We start from the raw sequence: 23,449 nt of genomic DNA, 5'->3' as shown, positions 1-23,449 counted from the left end.
TTTCATGTTTCTACTCCAACCATGCTCTTTATTTTAGCTATTCATCTAAATAAATATAATTTTATAAAATGCCACATCAGCAACAAAGATGGAGGGAAATGATCCTAATGATTAAATATATTTTGCCTAGTCTTGAAAGCTAGCTACATGTAGCTAGTGAATGTGAGTTGAGCTAAAATGCCTAATCATATGCCTAGTGCATTGGAGTTGAAAAAAATGAATTATACTAGGTATTTTGACTAACAAACATGATATGCCTAGTGGGTTGGAGATGCTTTAAAAAAAACAAAAACATATAAAACGGACCTTCTATTTTATTTGGCCTTTCACCCATATTCCGCCTATACTCGATTAACAAACCGGGCCTTTAGGTACAACAATATGAAGCGTAGAGTCCGGAAATGTGAGACCTATATAAAACCATAAAGCGATGGCAAGGGTTTTGAGGATTGAAAACACAGTTCGCCCAAGAGAACGAGCCGTCGCTGAGCTCGTAGTTTACTCTCTCTACCTCTCCATAGACCAATTCACCTCCCTCGACAATGGCCGTCGGGTAGTCTCTCTCTCTCTCTCTCTACATATACATACATATATTAGGTATATACACATCCACTTTCTCGGCTACTGATCTATACATTTTTGTATATCACAGAAAGAACAAGAGGATTTCCAAGGGCAAAAAGGGTGGAAAGAAGAAAGCGTGAGTATCCAAAACCTAAATTCTCATATATATATATATATATATATGTATGCAAAGATAATATTTTTGTATGTCTGTACACATTGGAGATCTTAATCTGAAATCACTAGTTTCAATTTTCTTTTTAATCTGCTTATTTGGATGATCTGTTGTTTTGGTGTGTATAGAGCTGATCCATTCTCCAAGAAGGATTGGTATGATATCAAGGCTCCATCGATCTTCAGTGTCCGAAATGTCGGAAAAACCCTCGTCTCCAGAACTCAGGGTACCAAGGTAATCTTCTCATTTCATCTATTGAAAGATTTTTTTTTTTGATTAAAGATTTTAATTAATTTTTTTGATGTTATATATATAGTAGCGTAGTATTGAAGTGATCTGGTTATGCAAATGTTTGTACTTGGACTCTGTTTTACTTATCTTGAGACCCATTTAGCTCTTAGATTAGTGTTTGCTAAGAACATTTTCAGCCCTTCACCAATTTTTTCATCTAATTTGGTTCCAAAGTTGAGTAAAAAGTTTGATTTGATATTAACTACTCCAATCCTTTCATCAATTTTTCATCGAAATCTTTTTAAATTTTTTCCTTGTGTCCAAAATTTTTCTTTTCATCAAATTTTATGACCAATTTGACGAGTTAACAATTTGATGAAGAAAATGACTCTCACTTGATTTGATGAAATGATCGGAGATGATTTTTTGAGGACTTCTTCATCAAATTTAAATTTGAAGAAAAGATGAAGGATTGGAGGTGCTCTAAATATGTGGAAAATGTGAATGTAACACGAATTGGATTTATTTGCTCTATGTCAGAGACAATGAAAAATAATTCCTATTACCTCTAATAAGGGACCTCCTCATTGGTATCTTGTGATGTTTTTTTTTTTTTTTTAACTTGCTTGTTTTGCAATATTGTCCTCTATTTTTTTCCACTTTCTGATTAAATTTATAATGTAGTATTTGTTTTGGTTAAGTCACAAAGTATAACTAAGCTTGAGCAAATTCATTGTTTATTATTGGTAAATCATTTGGGATATTTTTTTTCCACTAATGATTTCAGTCAGTGATTTGAAATCTTAAGTGTATTGAGGCTATCATGTCAAGTTGTTGATTCTGCTTCAGCAGCAAACCAATCTGTGTATTGTGTGTTCATGGCAGCATGGCATCTTAGTATTGTATTACCTTTTTACTTATTGTTGTTGGCTCTTGGTCCAATATTGATAGCTTACTTAAACACACTCATGTGCATATTAATGTGCTTTGCATTGTTTAAAAATGAGTATTTGTTGATTTCCCTTGAAGTCAATCATGTGAGCTTGAGGTGTTCAAAGCAAAGCGAGAGTGATGAAAACATCTCCACTGTTCGACAACCTTGTGCAGTTTAACATGCAATTCTTTTGCTATTAGTCTCGAAAGTATATTACTTCAGAACTGAATAGCCTTTTCAGTCGCCTCATGCTTGCCTACATTTTGAAAGACTATAAATTATTAAATTAGGTTATGTTAAGATTTAATTCTTAAGAATCCCAACCATATTCAACCCAAAAAACTGGTCACTATTAAGCAACAAAACGGTTGATGAAATAAATAAGTATAATTCAGTTTCATTTGGTTTTTAAAAATAATTTTCTTATTCTTTTATTTTTCACAATTTTTATGCACTTTTAAGAAATTGATAATGGTTTGGAGTTTTCTGCACTTTTAAGATAATTATTAAGTATTAAAAGTTGAAAGGTTTTATGCATTGAGGCTTACAAAAGCGTACAACTCTCCTTGCATATATTTGGAACTATTCTTACAATTTTAGTTATGTTCTCTATCAGATTGCTTCTGAAGGACTCAAACATCGTGTGTTCGAGGTCTCCTTGGCTGACCTTCAGGGCGATGAGGACCATTCCTACAGAAAGATCAGACTGAGAGCTGAGGATGTTCAAGGAAAAAATGTTCTGACAAATTTTTGGGTATGATAAAAATCGAGTGTTGCTAATCCTTTTTGTGATCATTCTTAACTATGCCCGGTTTTTATTTTTTATTTTTTGTAAATGTCAGGGAATGAATTTTACAACAGACAAGCTGAGGTCTCTGGTGCGCAAGTGGCAAACATTGATTGAGGCTCATGTGGATGTCAAAACAACAGACAGCTTTACTTTAAGAATGTTCTGCATTGGATTTACTAAGAAGCGACCAAACCAACAGAAGAGGACCTGTTATGCACAGTCGAGCCAGATTCGGCAGGTAGAATTACTTCTAACTTTCTGCATTTATTTTTTTTTGTTATTTTTTTATTTTTCTAACAGCTTATTTGATTTATTTGTTCATTTATTAAGAATTTAAGTAAAAGTAGCTCAATAATTCAGGACTTATTAAAAAAAGAAAACATTAATTGAGGACTATCCTGATAATTTATTTGTCGCCAATGCCTGTAACTCTGGAGTTGTGATGACCCAATGCAAATCTTGTTTGGGATTTGGTTCAGATGCAGATGCAGATGCACTGTTCTTAGTTTGTTTCTTTGTTCCATGATATAATTAAGTGTTGCCCTGATTTTGTCAGATCCGCCGGAAGATGAGGGAGATCATGGTAAACCAGGCACAATCATGTGATCTGAAGGAATTGGTCCTGAAGTTCATTCCTGAATCAATTGGCAGAGAGATTGAGAAGGCGACTACAAGCATCTACCCTTTGCAAAATGTGTTCATCCGTAAAGTCAAGATCTTGAAAGCTCCTAAGTTTGACCTTGGCAAGTTGATGGAGGTAAGTCTCTTATGTTGTCAAAGTTAGTTCCTTGCATGCTGTGAATGAATTTCCTATGTTAAACTTAGTTCCTGATGATTTAAACTTGGTTTGATCATTCTGAAATGTGGCTTTTTGATGTAGGTCCATGGTGATTATGCTACGGAAGATACTGGGGTGAAAATTGATAGGCCTGCTGCTGAGGAGCCTGTTGTTGAGGGAGCAACTACAGAGTAAAATCCAAGCATAAATTAAGGATTAAGGAATTTTCTTTCATTATTTATTTTATATGAAGATTTTATTTATTAATTTTTTTTGAATGGAATAATTATTTTCTATAATGTTAATTCGTATTTGGTTAGTTTGAGAGACTAGAAGTGGAGTTTCCACTTCAAGGGAACCACAATTTTGTGCTTAATGAAATAGGCAATTTCTGTTTATTTTTTATATTAATTATTGTCCTAACCCATATAAAATATCATGATATGGTCTAGTTTTGCCAATATGATTTGTTTTGTATATCTTTATGGCATAGTCAAAATCATAGGTCTTCGAAACTGAACCTGCCTTTGGATATATATTCCATGACGACCTTGTGCTTCTTTGTTATCATTCCACATTGGTTAATAATAAGCTTGCCATCCATGTAAATATAAGGGGTGGTTTTTTGGTCAAGTTCAGTATTAGGATATGTAATCATTTGGTAATAGAGGTAGTTATCACATTGAGTATAGTCATCATGTTGAGTATGGTATCGTATGCAATCTATGTGAATATAAGGTCGAATGGCCAACTTTTTGTGGTTCAAGCATCAGAGGGTTTAATCTATAGGGTGAATTAAAATATTAGTAGAATATGAATAAAGTACTATCATGGTGTTGAGTAGTATGGATGGGTGAAGTCACCGAAAGTGAGGTTAGTTTACATTTGGTTAATGTCAATAAGAGTGGATTATGATTAATATGTCAATTGTGGAGCATTGTATTTTACGATTTTAGAGCATTGTATGCTACAATTTTATGTCGGTTAATAATAGGAACATTTACCAATCAGTCTTATTAACTAGACTTATTTACTTATATGTCTTAACTGATAAATTTATCATTATAAAAATAAAAGATATAAATTTATCACTTCATAAAAGTAAAGAGAACGATAAATTTATTATTATAAATTTATTCATAAAAATAAGAGATTAATAAATTTATCACTTGATAAATTTATCAATAAGATTTAATAGCTAATAAGTTTTAAAATAGAATTTTATTCACATTTTACCTAACTTTTCTCTTTCTCTTTTCAAATCCATCCTCAAATCCTTCGATCAATGGGAAATAAACTTTTTAAGTAGTCTCTTTTTGTAAGTTGATTTTTAAGAGCAAAATTTACTCTTATCTATTAGTTTGTTAGATGTGACATTGCCATTCGTGTAATCGGTTGTTATGCTTTTTGATAATTGGAGCTTTTGGACCTCATTGGTTGCACATCTGGTTATTCTCGTCACCTATCTCTGGGAGCTTCTATTTACCCCCACTAAATCTTCTTTATACACATACTTAATAAAGAAAGTGAGTAAAAAGTGTAGTGAGGGGATGTGTAGAAAGTGTATATTGTGTGTGTAAATAGAAGCTCCCCCTATCTCTATCATCTTCAATTTTTATATTACAAAATGACAAATTTCACCCTCAAATCAGTACAATTACTGAAAACCATTGAAGAGAGTGTTTGCCTTGTGTGCGTGGACGTTTTAGTGTCAAGTACATGCTCCATATGTAAAGCAAAACCGTTTGCCAAGATGGTTTGTGATTATTTTAATCATAAAAAATAAAATAAATTATTTTAGTCACAACAAATAAAATATCACATTTAATTTATAATCATTACTTTCTTCTCTCACAAAAAAAATTAAAAAAATTAAAAAGTCAAAAAATCATTTCCAAACCAAGCTTTTTAATCCAGGCTAAAATAACTAAAAAATTCAAAAAGTCAATCCACTTCCCAAACGAAGAGTGAATCGGATAATCTCATGGGTCACTGGTTTAATTGAATCGTGACATTATATTTACATAATAAATATAGAGTTAATTAACTAAAAGTCTTATTTACAAATATTATGATAGATTATATTTTATTTAAGATTTTTTGAATCAATAAGTCCTATTTAGTAAAATTGAAAATATTATTAGATTTTTCTAAATTTTAAAACTAACATTATCAATTTTATATAGTAATGTTTTAGATAATTGTTTCACTAACTAATGAAAAAAAAAAACAGAACATGAGATTAAACGTTGTTGCCCTTCTACTTATTGGTTTGATTTAATTATCTAATAAAATTGAGAATATTAACCTTTTTTTTTTTCTAGTTTTATAACTGAGAATATTATCAGTTTTTTTATTTTTAAAGTTTATTTATTTATTTATTTATTTCCAATTTTGCACCTCATTGTTTCATCATGATGTTCTTTATAGACACAAAATTTTAATTTTGCACAAAAAATAATTTCATTTTTTCAATTTTTTTTGCACATTTTTATATAAATTTTTTCAATTTAAAAATTGATATTTTAAAGTTTTACAAATCAAAATAAATGTCAAATCAGCATATTTTTTTATAAATAATTATAAATGAATAATTCCGACTATTAAAAATTTAATAAGGTTTGAAGATTTAAAAAATCTTATTTAACACATAATGAAGTGTAAGTTCATAAATTAGAACTTGTATGTAAATATTTATAAATATATTAAAATCTATACTATATATTAAGCAAAAGGGGATTTTAACCCCCAAGGCTTGTGGGAGCTCCAATATCCCAATCCTAATTTTCTAATTTTTTGATTTAAAAAAAAAACTTCAGCATTTATTAATTTCTCCCAATCCCCATGTCTTTTGGGAGATTTGGTCAAAACCCCCTCATAATTAAACTTTAATGCATTAAAAACTAGCATAAACAAAATTCCTTAAAAATTTCAACACATCTATCTATCTATATTATATTATCTATATCTATATCTATATCTATCTATCTATCTATATCTATACTATATATTAAGTAAAAAGGGATTTTTAACCCCCAAGGCCCGTAGGAGTTTTAATATCCGAATCTGAATTTTTTATATTTTTTATTAAAAAAAGAAAAACTCAACATTTATTGATTTGGTCAAAATCCCCTGATCAGCATTTATTAACTTTTTTCAATCCACATGTTTTTCCACATGTCTGCATTTATTGATACAATCCCATGATCAGCATTTGAAATCTCTCATAATAACACTTTAATGTATTAAAAACAAACATAATTTTTTTTTTTTAAAAAAGTCCAACACATATGATTATTATCAAAATATTAAATTTTAATATAATATAATAAAAAAAAGACATTTAATTCCTTGAAAAGTCCAACACATATGATTATTATCAAAATATTAAACTTTAATATAATATAAAAAAGGAAAAAAAGAAGACATTTAAAAAAAAAAAGATATTTAAAAATCGCAATTTACATATATAGATAATTGTAAATATATTAAGAAAAATGGGATTTCTAAACCCCAAGCATTGTGGGAGCTCCAATCTCTCAATCTTAATTTTCTAAATTTTTGATTTTAAAAAATAAAAAAAACTCAGCATTTAGTGATTTGGTCAAAATCCTCTGATCAGCATTTATTAATTTTTTCCAATCTACATGCCTGCATTTATTGATTTGATCAAAATCCCTGATTAACATTTAAAATTTCCTCATACAAATAATTATAGATACAGCATATGCATATTATTGCAGTAGCCTTTTTAATTTCTCCTGTACACTATGGTTAGTGACAAGATTGTTAAATTATTTTTATAAAAAATCTTTAAAAACATAATTTATATATTAAAAAAAAATTAAAACAAATATAAACATCTATAATTATTAGTTATATATGAATAAAAATATAAGTATCAAAATTAAAGCAAATATCTAAAAAAGCTTAAATTTTTATTGTATATTTTTTTAATAAAATTCTTAATTCCTAAATTCATAAATATACAGAATAATGTTAACATAATAATGAAATTTTGAAAGCCAAACAGGTACGTCTCAAAGTAAACACTAATCAATTAATAGGGGGATACACACTAATCAATTAATAGAGGGGTACGACTCATACACAAAGTTTACATCTCATTTAATCTTAAAATAAAATATTTGTACCAAGTAAGGTCAAATTTGATATTTTTAAAAAAATTTAAAAAGTTAAAAAGTCATTATCCTATTTAAGTCACATCATCTTATTTAAGTCACATCACATTTCTATCACATCATTTCAAACTCAACCCATACCCAACTCATATTTCATAAAAAGTTAAAAAGTGCACTTATTTAAGACACCCCAAACAACCCCTAATTATGCCTCCCTTTAGAAAGTGGGTTGGCGTTTTAGCTTTTTAACTTTTTTGGCTATTTTAGCCTGAGCTAAAAAGTTTGATTTGGGAAGGACTTTTTGACTTTTTGAATTTTTTGACTTTTTTTGTGAGAGAAGAATGTAATGATTATGGATTGGATGTGATATTTTATTTTTTGTGGCTAAAATAGCCAAAAAAGTCCCGTTTAACTCTTGCCAAACGAAGCCTATATATATTTTTAATTATTTTCAAAAAAATCTCTTTTTTATATATAAAAATTAAAAAACATTATTACATCCCATCATCTCTGAACTTCCATCAAACGGTCACTGGAGACTCGCCTGAATATTTAACATTATCGATAAGTTCGTTTGCATATTGCCAAAGTGTTTAGAACGTCACTGGAAGTCGTTAGAATGTTCGTTGGACGTTAAAAAAATCTTCGGATATTCACCAACCTATCCAGAATATTGTTGGAAAAAAAAAAAGAATAAATGGAGAAATTATAGTGAAAAAATATAAAAAAAATGTGTTAAATATTGATAACTTGAAAGTTGGAAAAAAAAAAAAAAAAACCAACAACAACAATGAGAAAAATATATATTATTTTTTAATTTTTGTAGGGTTTAAGTAAATAATTTCTAATATTGATCAAACTGAAAAGCAAACTTTGAAATTATAAAATATTACAGTTTCAAAATATGATTCTAATAAGCACTTATTCTTATTAATTAAACTGAAAAACATGTTATGAAAGTGCAAAATTTTATAATTTTAAAGAATGTTATGAAATGTAAAATTTTACAGTTTTAAAACATGATTCATTTCAACACCAAAAAAATTAAAACTGTAAAATTTTACAATTTTCACCGCCTGTAACTAAAACTCGAAAATAATTTGTTCAGAATTTGAAAATTTTCTCCATTAAAACAGGAAAATAGAAGTGTGTAACAGAGAAAAAGTAGAAAAATTGAGAGATCGAAAGAGAAACAAATATATAGAGAATATTGTATTTCGACAATTATTTTTGGTTTAAATCTAATCTGTTCTCATGTAAATCTACATAAGATTTGAATAGATCTAATCATCTTTTTCGTCGAAAATTTGTTTCATTCGCTGTCGATGAGAATGAAGAAAGGAATCGGTGATTGATAGTTGCCGGTGAACCTTAATCAATGGTGATCGCGGTGACTATATGTTAGAAAGAGAAAGAAAGAAAAGAAGTAAAACGTGATTGCCAGTCACCGAAAAAAAAGAGAAAGAGCTAGAGAAAAATGAATACATAAAAAATACCTAGTAGATTTTTTTAAAATACCCAAAAAATTGCAGGAGTAAATAAACTTTTTCTTTTTAAAATAAGGCTTCCAAGTAATTTGCCCAATAAAAGGGCATTCCAACTTTACCAAGCAGCTGGCAGTGAGCTTCAAATACTCGGCCTTAAAGTAGGAAAGAGGCCCTATTTCCCAAGCCTTACAAGAAAACACAAATGCATAAAGCAAAAAACCTAGAAAAATTGCATAACCTGTTTCGCGACTGCTCGGGACTGAAAGATAAAGGCTTCATTGAATCGCCAAGAGCTTAGATTGAAAGATAAAGATGTCGTTGAATCGCAACAAGCACGACCAGAACAACAAAGAAAGATGATAGATCTGAAACTTTTTTGAGATTTTTTATTTGTGGCACCAAACTGGCCGAGCAGGATGAATCGTTTCCGGTTCAGCGGGGTTTATCAGTTGAACTACCAGGTCCAACGGTTTTGCAAAAATATCCCAATTTTCTCCCAAGAACGGTTTTGATGTGTCATTTGGACCGGAGCTAGGTCCGTTTACTAGTTCAACTTTACCAAGCAGCTGGCAGTGAGCTTCAAATACTCGGCCTTAAAGTAGGAAAGAGGCCCTATTTCCCAAGCCTTACAAGAAAACACAAATGCATAAAGCAAAAAACCTAGAAAAATTGCATAACCTGTTTCGCGACTGCTCGGGACTGAAAGATAAAGGCTTCATTGAATCGCCAAGAGCTTAGATTGAAAGATAAAGATGTCGTTGAATCGCAACAAGCACGACCAGAACAACAAAGAAAGATGATAGATCTGAAACTTTTTTGAGATTTTTTATTTGTGGCACCAAACTGGCCGAGCAGGATGAATCGTTTCCGGTTCAGCGGGGTTTATCAGTTGAACTACCAGGTCCAACGGTTTTGCAAAAATATCCCAATTTTCTCCCAAGAACGGTTTTGATGTGTCATTTGGACCGGAGCTAGGTCCGTTTACTAGTTCAACCGGCCGATCTGCTTCGAGTTTAAAACATTGATGTAAAGACACAAATTACATTGGGTGTGTTTGGTAACGTTTACGTTTTCAATTTATATTTATAAAAATTTTATAAAATGGTTTTTGTTTATTTTTTATTTATTTTTAGAAAAATATAAACTACAAACGCGTTTGGTAATTGACAAAATATTTAAAAAAATTTAAAAATATAAAAAAGAGTGAGAAATGACAACTGGTGGCAAGTGGCAGCGGAAGATAGTGGTGGAAAGTGGTGACGGTGGGTGGGGGGTGGGGGTGGGGGTGGTGGTGGTGGTGGGTGGGCGGGTGATGGTGGCGGGTGATGGGTGGTGGTGAGTGGGTGGTGGTGGTGGTGGTGGCGGCGAGTGGTGGGTGGTGGTGGCAGGTGGGTGGCAGATGGTCAGTGGTGGTGGCGGGTGCGTGGTAGTGTCGGGTAGGTGGTGGTGGGTGACCGTGGCCGATGGTGGGTGATGGTAGCAGGTGGGTGGTGATAGTGGGTGGGTGGGTGACGGTAGCGGGTGGTGGGTAGTAGCAAGTGGGTGGTGGCAGGTGGGTGGCGGATGGCGGGTGGTGGTGGTAGTGGGTGGGTGGGTGGGTGACAGTGGTAAGTGGTAGCGAGTGGGTGGTGGTGGTGGGTGATGGTGGCGGGTGGGTGGCAGGTGGTGGCAGGTGGGTGGTGAGTGGTGATGGTAAGTAGGTGGCGGGTGGTGGTGGTGGTGGGTGGTGGCGGGTGGATGGTAGGTGGGTGGTAGTGATGGTGGTGGCGAGGAGTGGGTGGTGGTGGCGAGTGGGTGGCAGGTGGGTTGTGGTTGGTGGGTGGTGGTGGCGGGTTGTGGTGGCAAGTGGGTGGTGAGTGGTGGTGGTAGGTAGTGGGTGGTGGTGGCCGAAGATGGTGGTGGAAAATGGTGGCGGTTGGTGGCGAGTGTTGGGTGGTAAAAAAAAAAAAATTGAAAACTCAAAATGGAAACACATTTTTTGTGTCTTGATTTTTTGGCCAAATTTATAAATTGAGACTACTGATTTATAAATTAAAAATTTTACCAAACAAATTTTTATTTGAGTTTTTAAAATTTTTGTAAATATAAACAGAAAACTAAAAACGTAAGTGTTACCAAACGACACCATTATGTTTCATTATTTCCTAAGCGTGAGACAACTTGAAAGTTTTCAACTTTAAAATGCCTTAACTAATATATCAACAATCATATCAAGCGGACACGATGTTAGGTGGAATACACGTTAAGTGAATAAACCTGTGTTTTTATGTTTTATTTTTTTATTATACACAATGTTAGTCACTTGAAATATATGAACCTTAACTGGTAAGACGATAGAGCTGGTAGATGTTATGATTAGGAGGAGAGTTAGTATACCTTGTGTACAAGAAACTAAGTAGACATGTAAGAAAGCTAGGAAAATTGAGAATACCGATTTTAAACTGTATTATAGTGGTATGGATAGACGCAGGAATGTAGTATGAATCTTAATTGCCAAGATTCTTGTGGAGAATGTAGTGGCGGTCATTAAGAAAGGGGATAGGATTATGTTAGTTAAACTAGTTATTGAAGGGAATATAGTGAACGTTATTAGTACATACGCCCCTCAAGTAAGATTAGATGATCAGACTAAGAAGGATTTTTGGGAGCAAATGGATGAGATCTTACAGGGGATACCCGTAGAAGAGAATCTGGTTATAGGTGGAGATTTTAATGGCCATGTAAGCATAGATAAACTAGGCTATGAAATGGTGCATGGTGGACACGGTTTTGGTGACAGAAATGAGACTGGAGAGAGTATCTTAGATTTTGCGTTGGCCTCTAACCTAGTGGTGGCCAATACTATGTATAAGAAGAGGGAGAACCATTTGATAACCTTTAAGAGTATGTCAGTTAAGAGCCAAATAGATTACTTCTTAGTAAAAAAAGTGGACTGTTTAAAATGCAATGATTGTAAGGTGATTCCTAAAGAGAACCTGACCTCTCAACATAGGATTTTGGTACTAGATTTATGTTTTAGAGAGCAATACCAAGTTAGGAAGGATGGTGGGCGTCGTAGGACGAGATGGTGGGACCTAAAAGGAGATAAATTAGAAATATTTAAGAATAAAATGGATAAGGAAGGTACTTGAGACTTGGAAGATGATACTAACACTATGTAGAACTCTATGGCCAATTGTATGAGGAGAATCTCAAGGGAAGTGCTTGGAGAGTCGAAAGGAACGGGACCCAGCTCTAGGGAAACCTGGTGGTGGAGGGAAGAGGTTCAAGCGGTAGTTAAGATAAAAAAAGAGTGCTTTAAAAAGTGACAAAATGATAGAACTGAGAAAACCTTAAGAGCTATAGATTGGCTAATAAGGAGGTGAAGAAAGTAGTGAGAAAGGCTAAATTGAAAGCTTATGATGACCTAGACACTAGACTAAATAGTAAGGAGGAAGAGAAGAGGGTATACAAACTTGCTAAGATACGAGAGAGAAAATTCTAAGGTATTGGTGAGAGATGAAGAGATTAAGGAAAAATAGAAACTATTTTGAGAAACTATTAAATGAGGAACATGGAGGTACGACAATAGGGGAAGAAATAGCCAGTAATACGATAAACCAAGACTATAAGTTCTATCGCAAGATTAAGAACTTTGAAGTGAAGATTACACTTAAGAAGATGAAATCAAATAAGGCTTTAGGATCAAATGATATCGTTATTGAAGCTTGGACGTGTTTGGGTAAAAAGGGGATTGCTTGGTTGACTAGGTTGTTTAGCAAAATTTTGTTGACTACGAACATGCCAGATGAGTGGAGGAAGAGTATTTTAGTGCCAATCTATAAGAATAAAGAAGATGTCTAGAATTGTAACAACTATAGATGAATCAAGTTAATGTGTCATATAGTGTGGGAGAGGGTGATAGAATGTCGATTGTGAGATATAACAGAGATGTTAGAGAATCAATTTGGGTTTATGCTTGGCAGGTCAATAATGGAAGCGATCTATCTTTTGAGAAGAGTAATAAAAAAGTATAGAGAAAAGAAAAGAGACATTCATATGGTGTTTATCGACCTTGAGAAAGCATATGATAGAGTGCCCCGGATATAATATGGTGGGTGTTAGCGAAGAAATGGGTGACAAAAGGTTACATTGATGTGATTAGGGACATGTATGAAGGGGTGGTGACCACTATTAGATCGCCTGCTGAAGAGACAAATAAATTTCCTATCACTGTAGGGTTACACCAAGAATCTATGTTAAGTCCTTATCTTTTTACTTTAATTATGGATGAGTTGACGAGAAATATCCAGGATGACGTGCCATGGTGTATGTTTTTTGCAAACAATATAGTGCTAGTGGATGAGACTAGAGAAGGACTTAATACAAAGTTGGAGATTTAGAGAAAAGCTCCTGAATCTAAAGGATTCCGGATAAGCAGAACTAAGACAGAGTACATGGAGTGTAAATTTAGTAATAGTAACAATGAAAGCAGAGGAGAAGTGGAGATTGAAAACCAAGAACTGCTTAAGAGTGAACATTTTCGTTATTTATGGTCGATTATCACAACAGCGGGGGAGATTGATGCAGATGTGGCCCATAAGATTAAGGCGAGATGGTGCAAGTGGAGAAGTGTGTCTGGAGTACTGTGTGATAGACAAATACCCACTAGGCTTAAAGGTAAGTTATATAGAACGGTTATTAGACCAGCGATGTTGTATGGACGGAGTGTTGGGCAACCAAGAAACAACATGTAGATAAGATGAGTGTGACTGAGATAAGAAAGTTATGGTGGATGTGTGGCAAGACAAGACAAGACAGGACAAAATTATGAATGAGTGTATGCGGGAATGGATAAGAGTAGCACCGATAGAAGATAAATTGAGAGAGAATTGATTGAGATGGTTTGGTCATATTCAACGGAGACCTACAAAGGCAGCAGTGAAGAGATGCAATGCTGTAACGGTAGATGGAAGTGTTAGGGGACGGGGTAGGCTTAGATTAACGTTGGTTAGCGTTGTAAATAGAGATATGGATCTACTTAATTTGACTACCGAAATGGCCTTTGATAGAGCCACGTGAAGAAGAAGATTCATGTAGCCGATCCCATTTGATGGGACTTAAGACTTACTTTGGTTTGGTATTTGCTAGTACACTAGTTAGTATTTCCAGCATGTTGGAAAATAAAATATTATACAATAAAGTAAAACTTGGAAAAATGTAGTTCTTTAAAGATAAAGAACAACATTAAAAAAATGAAACTTGCAAGGATTGAGATCAACATTCTCAGATTCACCATCACTTCCATTGCAGTGGGTATCACCGGAGGAGTCAAGATGGTTTAGGAAGAAGAGAGAAAAAGGGAATGGTGTGTTCCTCTCAATTTCTTTCATATTTTGCCCCGTGTGGTGCATGCTTGTGAACCCTTGGATCTGATTTTGGACACGCGACCCAGGGTGAGAAGTGGTCCGGAGGAGGCTAGTGGATTATGGTATGGACTAGAGCCACTCCCGGGCAACAATGTCATGCTTTGTAGCCTCAAGAGCCAGAGATTTTCAAAGCATGTGTTGTTTTATAATGTGTCACAATCCGGAGGAGGCTAGTGGATTATGGTATGGACTAGAGCCACTCCCGGGCAACAATGTCATGCTTTGTAGCCTCAAGAGCCAGAGATTTTCAAAGCATGTGTTGTTTTATAATGTGTCACAATTCAAACCCTTGTTGGTGTTAGACAATGCAGTATATGCAGGACTGTTGTACCACAAGAAGTTCTAATAATACTAATCAAAGGCTCATCAGAGCACGACTATTGTATATGCAGAACTAGTGTACCACATATAGTGTTTAAAGACAAAAACAGAGGCTCATAAGAGCAGCTTATTTAAATTAGATAAATTAATACACTTCCGCTGTGTTTGGTTGGAGGATTTGCGAAAAGATTTGGAAAGGGAAAGAGAAAATGTATGCGAAACGGTGAAATATAGATATATTTTATTTACATTTCACCTACCTTTTCCCTTTCCATTTTCAAATCTCTTTCCAAATCTCCTAACCAAACACAGCACTCTACACTAAATATGAACATTTACAAGCAACCAATTTAAGAATGATCTCTCAAACACAATATAAACAACATTTCAGTGAGTGATTTTACTAGTAACTAATAGAATTAACACACATTAATTATTGTTACCGTCTCCTCCGGTAGTCGGAGGTTTGAAACACCCATAAAGACAATCCTTTTTCCGCCTCGGACTACTTCTCCCACTGTAAATGAAGTCCCTCAATACAATGCTTGTTCGACTCCTTGAAGACCTGTATTTCCCTTCGCTTTTCTTTTCACCTTCTAGCTTCATCAAGAGATACTGGATTTTTTGAACCTCCAATTGCAACCGTCCGATCTTTTCTGTCCCTTTTCTCGCCTGTTCTGATACTCTCTTTCTTTGGACATTCTCTGCCTCCTCCAACTCAGCTGAAGCCTTTCCATCGACATTTTTTGTCAGTTGACCATTCACCTCTACCAGCTGAGTGATAGTTTCCAAAACTTCTTGCAACTGTTCTTTCACGCTCTCAAAATCATCATTCTTCGCCTTTTTCTTCTTGTTCATCTGCAATTTATTTCTCAGATCTTGCACTGTTGTTTGAAGGCTGTTCAATTTTTTAGCATCGGAATCAAGTCTCGCCAAGATCTTTTTCTTGTTCTGTTCTTGATTTGGCTCAGTAATACTTGATGATACCTCTAATTTGTCGACACCCAATTCCTTTTCAGCTTGTAACGGTGTAGAGAGGTCTTCACTCTTCTGCTTCGGTGACTCTTTGAATAAGAGATCAAGGCTAGAGCCCTTAGCGGTATCCCACAACTCGAGCACCTGATCATCTCCAGCATGATTTCTTCTCCTGCTTTTTCTATCCAATGAACTGTCTGATACGTGATCGAGTGGAATATCTTTCATCAGAATCCCATTCCTCACTTCAGAAATTTCGGATTTTGATTTCTTGGTCTTGAGGTTGTCACCGAGCTCACCCCCACGCTCCATCTTTTCCTTTCGTTTGTCTTTTCTTAAGCTGTAGTTTGATTTCAACTCTTCAATCTGTTTCAACGCTGCTTCTAGCTTGATGTTGAAGCTTTCCTGCACTGCCAGCCTTTTCATTTCTTCGGTTACTATCTTCTCAACTACTTTAATCCTAGTCTGTAAGTCCTGCAATTCGGGAATTCCATTTGGCATCACAGACTTGTGATCTTCTATCGGTTCTTGACAGCTTTTCTCATCGAGATGAACAGACAATTCCACATCCTAGAAATGAAATAGAGGAAACAAATTTTAGAAAAATATTTTTCTAAAACAAATAGAATATTCAACTAAAACAGCTGAAGGAAAGAACTTGGCAACAATTTGCAAGATGGGCACAGCTTGCTTGATTTCTATAAATTTCTACTCAAAGAGAAGTTCCAGAACAAGCAGAATTTCTTAAATCTCTCTCCAATAAAATGTTAAAATGGGTATTTATTCAGAAACCAAGTGAAATGCATAGATATAACAGTAAGAAGGTTACCGTGTAATTGGAATCAATCACCAAAATGTATTAGCAAATAGAAATGAATTCATTTACTGAAGCCTTTTAAAGGGGAATAACTTTTCAAAGAAGTGAACATAACAGAAGCTATGAACATATAGGGTAGTTGATAATTGTAAAAAGAAACGAGGAAAATCTCATTACCCATGGATTCCAATTGCCACCTAAGGCTGTGTTTGGGTTTTGGATTTGGAGAAGGATTTGTGGAGGAAAAGGAAACATGAATGAAATATAAGTGAAATTGTCACCATTTCCTTCTCTTTTCCTTTTTCAAATCTCTGCTCAAATACTAGATCCAAACATAGCCATATGCAACTTAGCTTTTTTATTGACTCAGTAAAGTAACATCTCAGTCAAATTCCAAAAAGTAAGACAAAACATTACCTTTGGTTCCGGATTGTTAGCTACGTTAAGCTGTGGCTGAGAGAGAATATTGTGCTCGAATGATGCTATGTTATTGCTCAGAGAATCTATAACAGGAGCATATGCAAATAACCGAGCCTTTAGGCCTCCAATTTCCATCTCCATGAAGCTAACTCTTTCTTTCATCTGCTCAATCTCGACTGTTTTAGAAGCACTTTCATTTTCTAGAGTTTCACATACTCCAGTAAGCTCATGAACCTTATTTTCAAACAGAACTTCACGGATGGTGGAGATTTGAAGATCAAAATGGAACGTCTCAGCCTCAGCCTCCCAAACTTCAAACTTGTGGCTGCTCTCTTGCAACTCTGAACTCAAGTTCTGTTCTCTGATTCTATGTTCTTCAATTTCTTCACGTAAAATTCTCAGTTCGGACTCTAATTTCCCATTAACTTCACGAAGGCATCCAATTTCCTTGTTCTGACCCGTATTTTCTTCAGATAGTTCTAGAATATGCTTTTCTAAATTTTCTTTCACAAGTGTTGAATCCTCGTGTTGCCTCTTCAGTCCCTCCACAGTTACACACAATTCTGAATTCAAATCCTCAATAGCTTTAATCATCTGTTCCGCTACTGAAAGTTCTATTTCCTTCTGACACAAGAAATCATTTCCAGTTGAAATTTCCCTTCTCAATTGATTATTCAACTCTCTGACCTCATCGAGCTGCTTCTCCAACTTCTTCACCGATTCTTCTAGAAGTAAATTTTCTGTTTTTTCCATTTCCAACTTCCCTCTCAATACACCAACCTCCTTTGCAATGTCACCATTGATCCCATGAAGATTATGCAGATCTTCAGAAAGTAATTCTAGTGCCACTGCTTTCTCAGTCCCAAAGTTCTTGAAAATCATTGAAAGGTTATCGAGAGTTAACGTTTCCAGGAAAATAAATTCGTTTTCCTCTTCCACCATGCATTTCTCCTCCTTCAGATCTGAGAGATTTTTCAGCAAAGGCCTGTTTCCTTCAAGCACTTGAGAATTTTCTTCTTGTAACTGAAGGTAAGCCTGCTGTAAATCTCCTTGCTGCACACATATCCTCTCCATTTCAGCCTCTAGTGCATTTGCGTGTTGCTCTCCCTTGTTCACCTCTGATTTCAACCGCCTGTTCATCTCCACCAGTTCACAATTATCAGTTTGAACCATCACAAGTTGCTCGGTCATAATTTTGAATTTCTGATCTAGGGTTTTCTTTTCTGACACGATTTCCACGCCCTCTAATCTCAGTTGCCTGATCAGAGTTAAAAGAACCGAGTTCTCAACCAATAGACGTTGCCTCTCATTGTCATAATTCGAGAGAGAACATTTCATATTCTCAATATTCTCTATAACACGATGCACAAATATTTGTTCATTTTCAATCTTATCATCTGACTCATTATCTTGATCAACTTCAAGAGCCTTGAACATTTGATAAATTCCTAGCCTCAGCTTTTCAATTTCATCTAACAAGAGTTCTGCTTCCACCTGCTGCTCAAGATTTTCACCCTCTAACTCCAAAACCAATTTCTCCGTCAATTTGGACGCCTCAACATTTTTCTGGCACTCAATCAACAAAGAATAATTCTTATGTTCCATATCTTGTATAAACTTCTGTAAGATGAAGATCTCAAACTGGGCATTCACAGCTTTATCTAGTTCTTCTTCAAGTTCCTTTCTCCTCCACCTAGTTTCTTCTTGCAGGAGTTGAATATGGTTTTCCAGACTAGCCAACCGGGCCTCACTTGACAGTGTAAAACTCGCCTGCTCTTGTTTTTCTGCACCTAGAGAAACCTTTAGTTCCTCTACTTGTGAGAGAGTGAACTGTTTCTCTCTCTCCACGCCAGCATAGTTTTGTTCCAATTCTGCAAATCTCTTTTCGAGGCTTTCTAGTCTCTGTTCAAAATTTTCCAACTGAACAACTAGATTGCTTCTTTCAGTAACAAGGTCCGACTTCTCATTATTAATCAACTTGCAGAAGTCTTCTAGGCTCTTTGATTTTTCCCGCAGACCTTCAAGTTCAGCATTGGCAGCAGAGAGGGAATTCTCAAGAACCGTGTTTTTCATCAAGAGTTTCTGCAACATATCAGTAATAATTTGTAACTGAGACAGAAGAGCGGCTTTCTCAGCAACAAGAGCAGATTTTTCTCCATTGAGCGATTGGCAAGACTCTTGCAATGCCTTGACTTTCTCTTGTGACCGTTCCAACTCACCACTCAAATCTGACAGCGAGCTCTCCAAAACAGTATTCTTGTCAAAACGGCGCTCCATGTGATCCAATTTCTTGAAAATAGCTTCTTTCTCATCCTTGTCCATGCAGATCTGTCTCAGATTTGAGTTCTCATCCTGCAAATCCTTTACCGACGACCCAATGCATAGCGGGTTCAAACCTACCGACTCCACTTGCTCCATTAGCGCCTTGTATCTTTTGTTCAAGCTCTTGATTTCCTCTTTCAGATGGTAAATTTCTTGCTGGAGGGAATTAGTTTGGCCCATTTGTAATCCAACCTCCTCCTCAAGTTTCTCCTTCATCTCCCGCAAGCTACGGATTTCACTTTGCAAATTCTCTGTCAAAGTGGTGGATGATGAATTCAGTTCATTCAGCACCCTATTTTCATCCTTAATCAGCTGTATTTCTTCCTCCAAACCATGTTTACACATTTCCACATCCTTCAACATTTGAAGCCCATTTTTGAGCTCCAATGCCAATGATCTCTGCTGCTCTTGAGATTGAGAGTGCATATTCTGCAAAGTTTGCAGAGTGGCTTCAACTTGCACAAAACGCAAATGCTCGTCATGTACACAAGCCTGAAGTTTCTTCAACTCCTCATGCTTCTTGTAAAGTTCTTGATCTTTCATCGCAATATTCTTTGCTAGATTACCCGCCTCTAACTGCAGAGACTGATTTAAATTCTCCAACAGTACACACTTTTCTTCAGTGCTCTTCAGTTTTGAAGTCTCCATTAGAACCACACGGTTAAGGCGTCTGCTATCCTCTTGGGCATGAGCGAGTTCGCTCTCTAGCTTTGATATTTTCTCCAAGCAACACTGATACTGAAGAGCTGAAGCTTCTTTCTCTTCATTTAGTTCAGCAAGAGCTTCTTTCAGTTTCCTTACTTCAGTTTCAGCTCTATCAGCCTTCTCATTAAGCATTCTAGCTTCCTTCTGGGCAAGCGCAAATCTTTTCTCCAAATCATAAATTTTCTCGAGGCACAGGTTATACTGGAGAAGACCATCATCTTTTTCCGTCTCTAATCTGGAAAGATCTTTTTCTAGATATTGAGCTTGAATTTCAGCTCGAATAGCTCGCTCGTGAAGTCCTTTTTCATCCTCTTGAGCTTGAGAAATTCTAGACTCCAAATTAGATATCCTTTTCAAATAATCCTTATGTTGATGAAAACCTGCATCCTTTTCAGCTTCTAATTTAACGAGGGCTTCCTTTAGTGTTTGAACTTCATTTGCAGCTTTACTTGCTTGTACATCAATCCCACTATAATTCATTTGTGCACGATTGAGTTCTCTCTCCAGATTGGACAACTTTTCCATACTCTGCTGGTATTGAAGGACAGCCTCCGTTTTAGCATGCCTATCAGCATCGACTTCATTTAAGTTTTGATTTTCAGTTTCGGCTCCACCTGCAAGCTTGGACTCTTCCAAACCTTTTCCTTTCTCTTCCACTTCAAGTCTCATTGTTCCTTCAGCCAGCTTTGAATTTTCTAGTGCTATTCCTGCTCCAAACACGTCATTTGGCAGCTCCAAACCCTTTTTTCCAATACGAGTGTCCGATTCTCTTGAACAAGGCCCATGTCCAATTCTCTCCAATACATCTTTATGCAAATCATCTGGATCAAGCAACGCACAAATTGAATGATCTTGGTCATGTACTGAAGAAGATCCCGAAAGCGAATCTTCAGTCAGTTCTAAAGGAACTTGGTCAGGAAATGCTTTTGCCATGGTTCGATGGGCCTGGCGGAGCTCCCCTGTTGCACTGTGGTACCTTTCAGCTAGGGCACGGTATGCTCGGTAGAACTCCTCAACCAGTTTCATGAGCTCTGGCCGTTTTTTGTAGAACATCTCTGCCCTTCTTGCAAAGGAATCTGCATCTTCTTCAATAAGCTTGATCATTGCTTTAACTTTTTCATCCATATCTGTTTGAACAAATACATGTGGGAGAGTTAATCTAGTGGCCCCAAAAACTGTTTTGAAACAGAAGAGTTTCATTCAAGTTGAATTCAACTTGCAACAAGGTAGTGAAGAAAGTAGGAAAATATAACATTCAGGGATACGTAAATGAAGTTAATGACTTTTCACCTCTACAAAGACTTAATCAACCATTGATTCTTTTCATGGGTTATGAACAAGTGGTGTAGAACCAGAGTGAAGAAGAGCACAAGAAAGAGCAAGACAAGACAAAACGATGAGGAAGAGAAGATCCGCAGAGAGAAAATTAGGGTTCAGAAATCTCAAATAAATATTCAATCATGGAAAACGTAAGTTTCTTCTCCCATAGTCTATATATATAGCCACTCTCTACCCATAAAGAATAGAAAAAAACAACAAATATTCCAATAAAGACTAGAAATAACCCAATAAGGAAACAAAACCCTAATAAAACTAATAGTTAAATCTTGACATGCTCTGCCTTGGTAGTTTGCAGTATAGAAATTTACATCCTTTGGGCTTTTTTCCTGTTTTTAATTCTGGAAAGTCAAATCATTGGGCTCTACTTCTAAATGATATGGAGTTCTGCATCTACTTTCTACTACCATAATTTCATGATTTTTTAAACCAGAGATCAACAAAAATTAAGAGACAAAACCCATACCTGTAAGATTTTCTTGAAGCCATTTTGAATTCTTTGGGCTAATGTGACTGTCCCACCACCAAGAATACAAGCGCCTGGACTCGGGCTGTAACAATGTTGCCATAACTCGAGCAATGAACAAAAATAGAACTGGTTTTGACCTTACAAAGGCCTGGTACTTACACCAGCAATAAAAACTCAGGTAAATTCAATACTTTCTACCATGTCCCGATTGAATTATAAGAGGCTTTGGAGCTCTGCATCTCTCACTACTTTAACCTAGCCACAAAGATCATCAAGAACACATAAATATAAGGAAATATTAGAAAAATCTTCTTCAGAAACACATATAAGTTTATATAAGCCAAATGAAACTTTGATGAGCAGATTTTAAACTCATACATGAATTTCACATTACCTATGCTCAGTTTAGCCCAAATCAACAGCTATGTAGCTTTGAAGATGTAATTTTGGTTGTTCTTTGGTATTATTGTGTTTTTAGGTTGCAAATGAAGCTCCTACTTCAATGACCTCCAAGCCAGTATATCAGAGAAACACTGATCCAAAACCAAAGGAAATGTAAATCAGATCTCATCATCTCACCAATCTGTAAGCATAAAGGATGAAGAAATGTCAATTTTTTGGGTGGTATTTATAAAGAACATAATCAGATAAAAATTTGCAACAAACAATAACACAAATATTTGGAATGCATATGTTGATCTCTTAAATCCCAGAAAAATAGAGCATGAAAATTACATAATCAACAAAACCCACAACAAAGATCAATTACAAATGCTGAAATGATTTAATAAAAAGGGACCAGTAAAAGAAAATGGAGTGCAAAAGATGAATATCCAAAACTACCCACCATTCCAAAAACACAGAGAGTGTTCACATCAAATCAAGAAACCAATTAAAGGAAGACAAAGGTATAAATTTTATGCAATTGGGTAAACAACAAAAACTGGTAATGATCAAAGAAACTTACCAAAAAGAAAGAAATCTTGAAATGGGGTTCTCATCATCAGCAGTGATAGCAGACCCCCAGCTGCCATTTCATCCCATTTTCTAACTCAGACACATTCTCCACTGCTCTCTCTCTCCTCTGTCTCTCCAAAATGGGTCCTCTTTCCATTTCGTTCTCTTGAGTTGGCAGAGTGTCAGTGGCAAACTGTAAAAGGACACAAAGTGACCGCAGAAAGTAAAAGTGTTCTGATTTCATTTTTTTTGTGTTTTTTTTTAGGAAAATCCAATATACACGTACACAATATGTATGTATACAATATGTATACAGTTGCCTAAATTATAGTTATGAACATGTTCTTAGATTAGTGATTTTGTCTCTAGCCGTTGTGTTTTTCTTCTTTTTTATTTTTTATTTTTGTGTGTATGCTATACACCAAAAATTATTAGATGGTCTTAGGTATCACGTGACGGTATTTTTTACCAACTATAAATTATTATGTCTTTTCATATTTCTTAATTATTCAACATAAAATTGTAGGCTCTATTCCCTCTATCAATCACGATGCATGCGGAGCACCACGTGACGCTGTTCTTAAACCAACTAATAACTTCTCGCTGGTGTAGATAT

At 35.2% G+C, this 23,449-nt stretch overlaps 2 protein-coding genes across 3 annotated transcripts; one reads left to right on the top strand and one right to left on the bottom strand.

Moving 5' to 3' along the window:
- The first annotated feature begins 343 nt into the window (after nt 1-343).
- Nucleotides 344-3,877, top strand: LOC114272677 (small ribosomal subunit protein eS1y). The gene is made up of 7 exons (XM_028214394.2): nt 344-553; nt 653-700; nt 868-973; nt 2,521-2,658; nt 2,747-2,932; nt 3,251-3,451; nt 3,575-3,877. Exons 1-7 carry the CDS (start codon nt 543-545, stop codon nt 3,665-3,667), a joined length of 783 nt encoding a protein of 260 aa, XP_028070195.1. The 5' UTR covers nt 344-542; the 3' UTR covers nt 3,668-3,877.
- A 10,981-nt stretch (nt 3,878-14,858) lies between these two features.
- On the bottom strand, nt 14,859-23,184 carry LOC114272676 (protein NETWORKED 1A). Of its 2 annotated transcripts, none has more exons than XM_028214393.2 (5): nt 22,844-23,184; nt 22,271-22,409; nt 21,874-22,131; nt 17,040-21,196; nt 14,859-16,375 (listed from the first exon to the last, which is right to left on the bottom strand). In XM_028214393.2, exons 3-5 carry the CDS (start codon nt 21,974-21,976, stop codon nt 15,260-15,262), a joined length of 5,376 nt encoding a protein of 1,791 aa, XP_028070194.2. In that variant the 5' UTR covers nt 21,977-22,131; nt 22,271-22,409; nt 22,844-23,184; the 3' UTR covers nt 14,859-15,259. The 2 variants fall into 2 exon arrangements, with proteins under 2 accessions (XP_028070194.2, XP_028070193.2); XM_028214392.2 differs by having other exon boundaries at nt 22,271-22,459; nt 22,844-23,051.
- Nucleotides 23,185-23,449: the final 265 nt, after the last annotated feature.

Source organism: Camellia sinensis, chromosome 7 (assembly GCF_055761805.1).
Source record: "Camellia sinensis isolate YWXY chromosome 7, ASM5576180v1, whole genome shotgun sequence".
NCBI lineage: Eukaryota > Viridiplantae > Streptophyta > Magnoliopsida > Ericales > Theaceae > Camellia > Camellia sinensis.
Note: the sequence above shows the minus strand (reverse complement) of the source record. Positions and strands in the feature narration are given on the sequence as shown.

Excerpts from the sequence above, each read along its gene's own strand:
- LOC114272677 (XM_028214394.2), top strand. Across the intron at positions 2,659-2,746 it reads ATGTTCTGACAAATTTTTGG|GGAATGAATTTTACAACAGA; the intron begins GTATGATAAAAA and ends TGTAAATGTCAG. Across the intron at positions 2,933-3,250 it reads AGTCGAGCCAGATTCGGCAG|ATCCGCCGGAAGATGAGGGA; the intron begins GTAGAATTACTT and ends TGATTTTGTCAG.
- LOC114272676 (XM_028214393.2), bottom strand. The coding sequence starts at position 21,976 with ATGGCAACATTGTTACAGCCCGAGTCCAGGCGCTTGTATTCTTGGTGG. Across the intron at positions 21,197-21,873 it reads GCTTCAAGAAAATCTTACAG|ATATGGATGAAAAAGTTAAA; the intron begins GTATGGGTTTTG and ends TTGTTCAAACAG. Across the intron at positions 16,376-17,039 it reads CTAACAATCCGGAACCAAAG|GATGTGGAATTGTCTGTTCA; the intron begins GTAATGTTTTGT and ends TTTCATTTCTAG.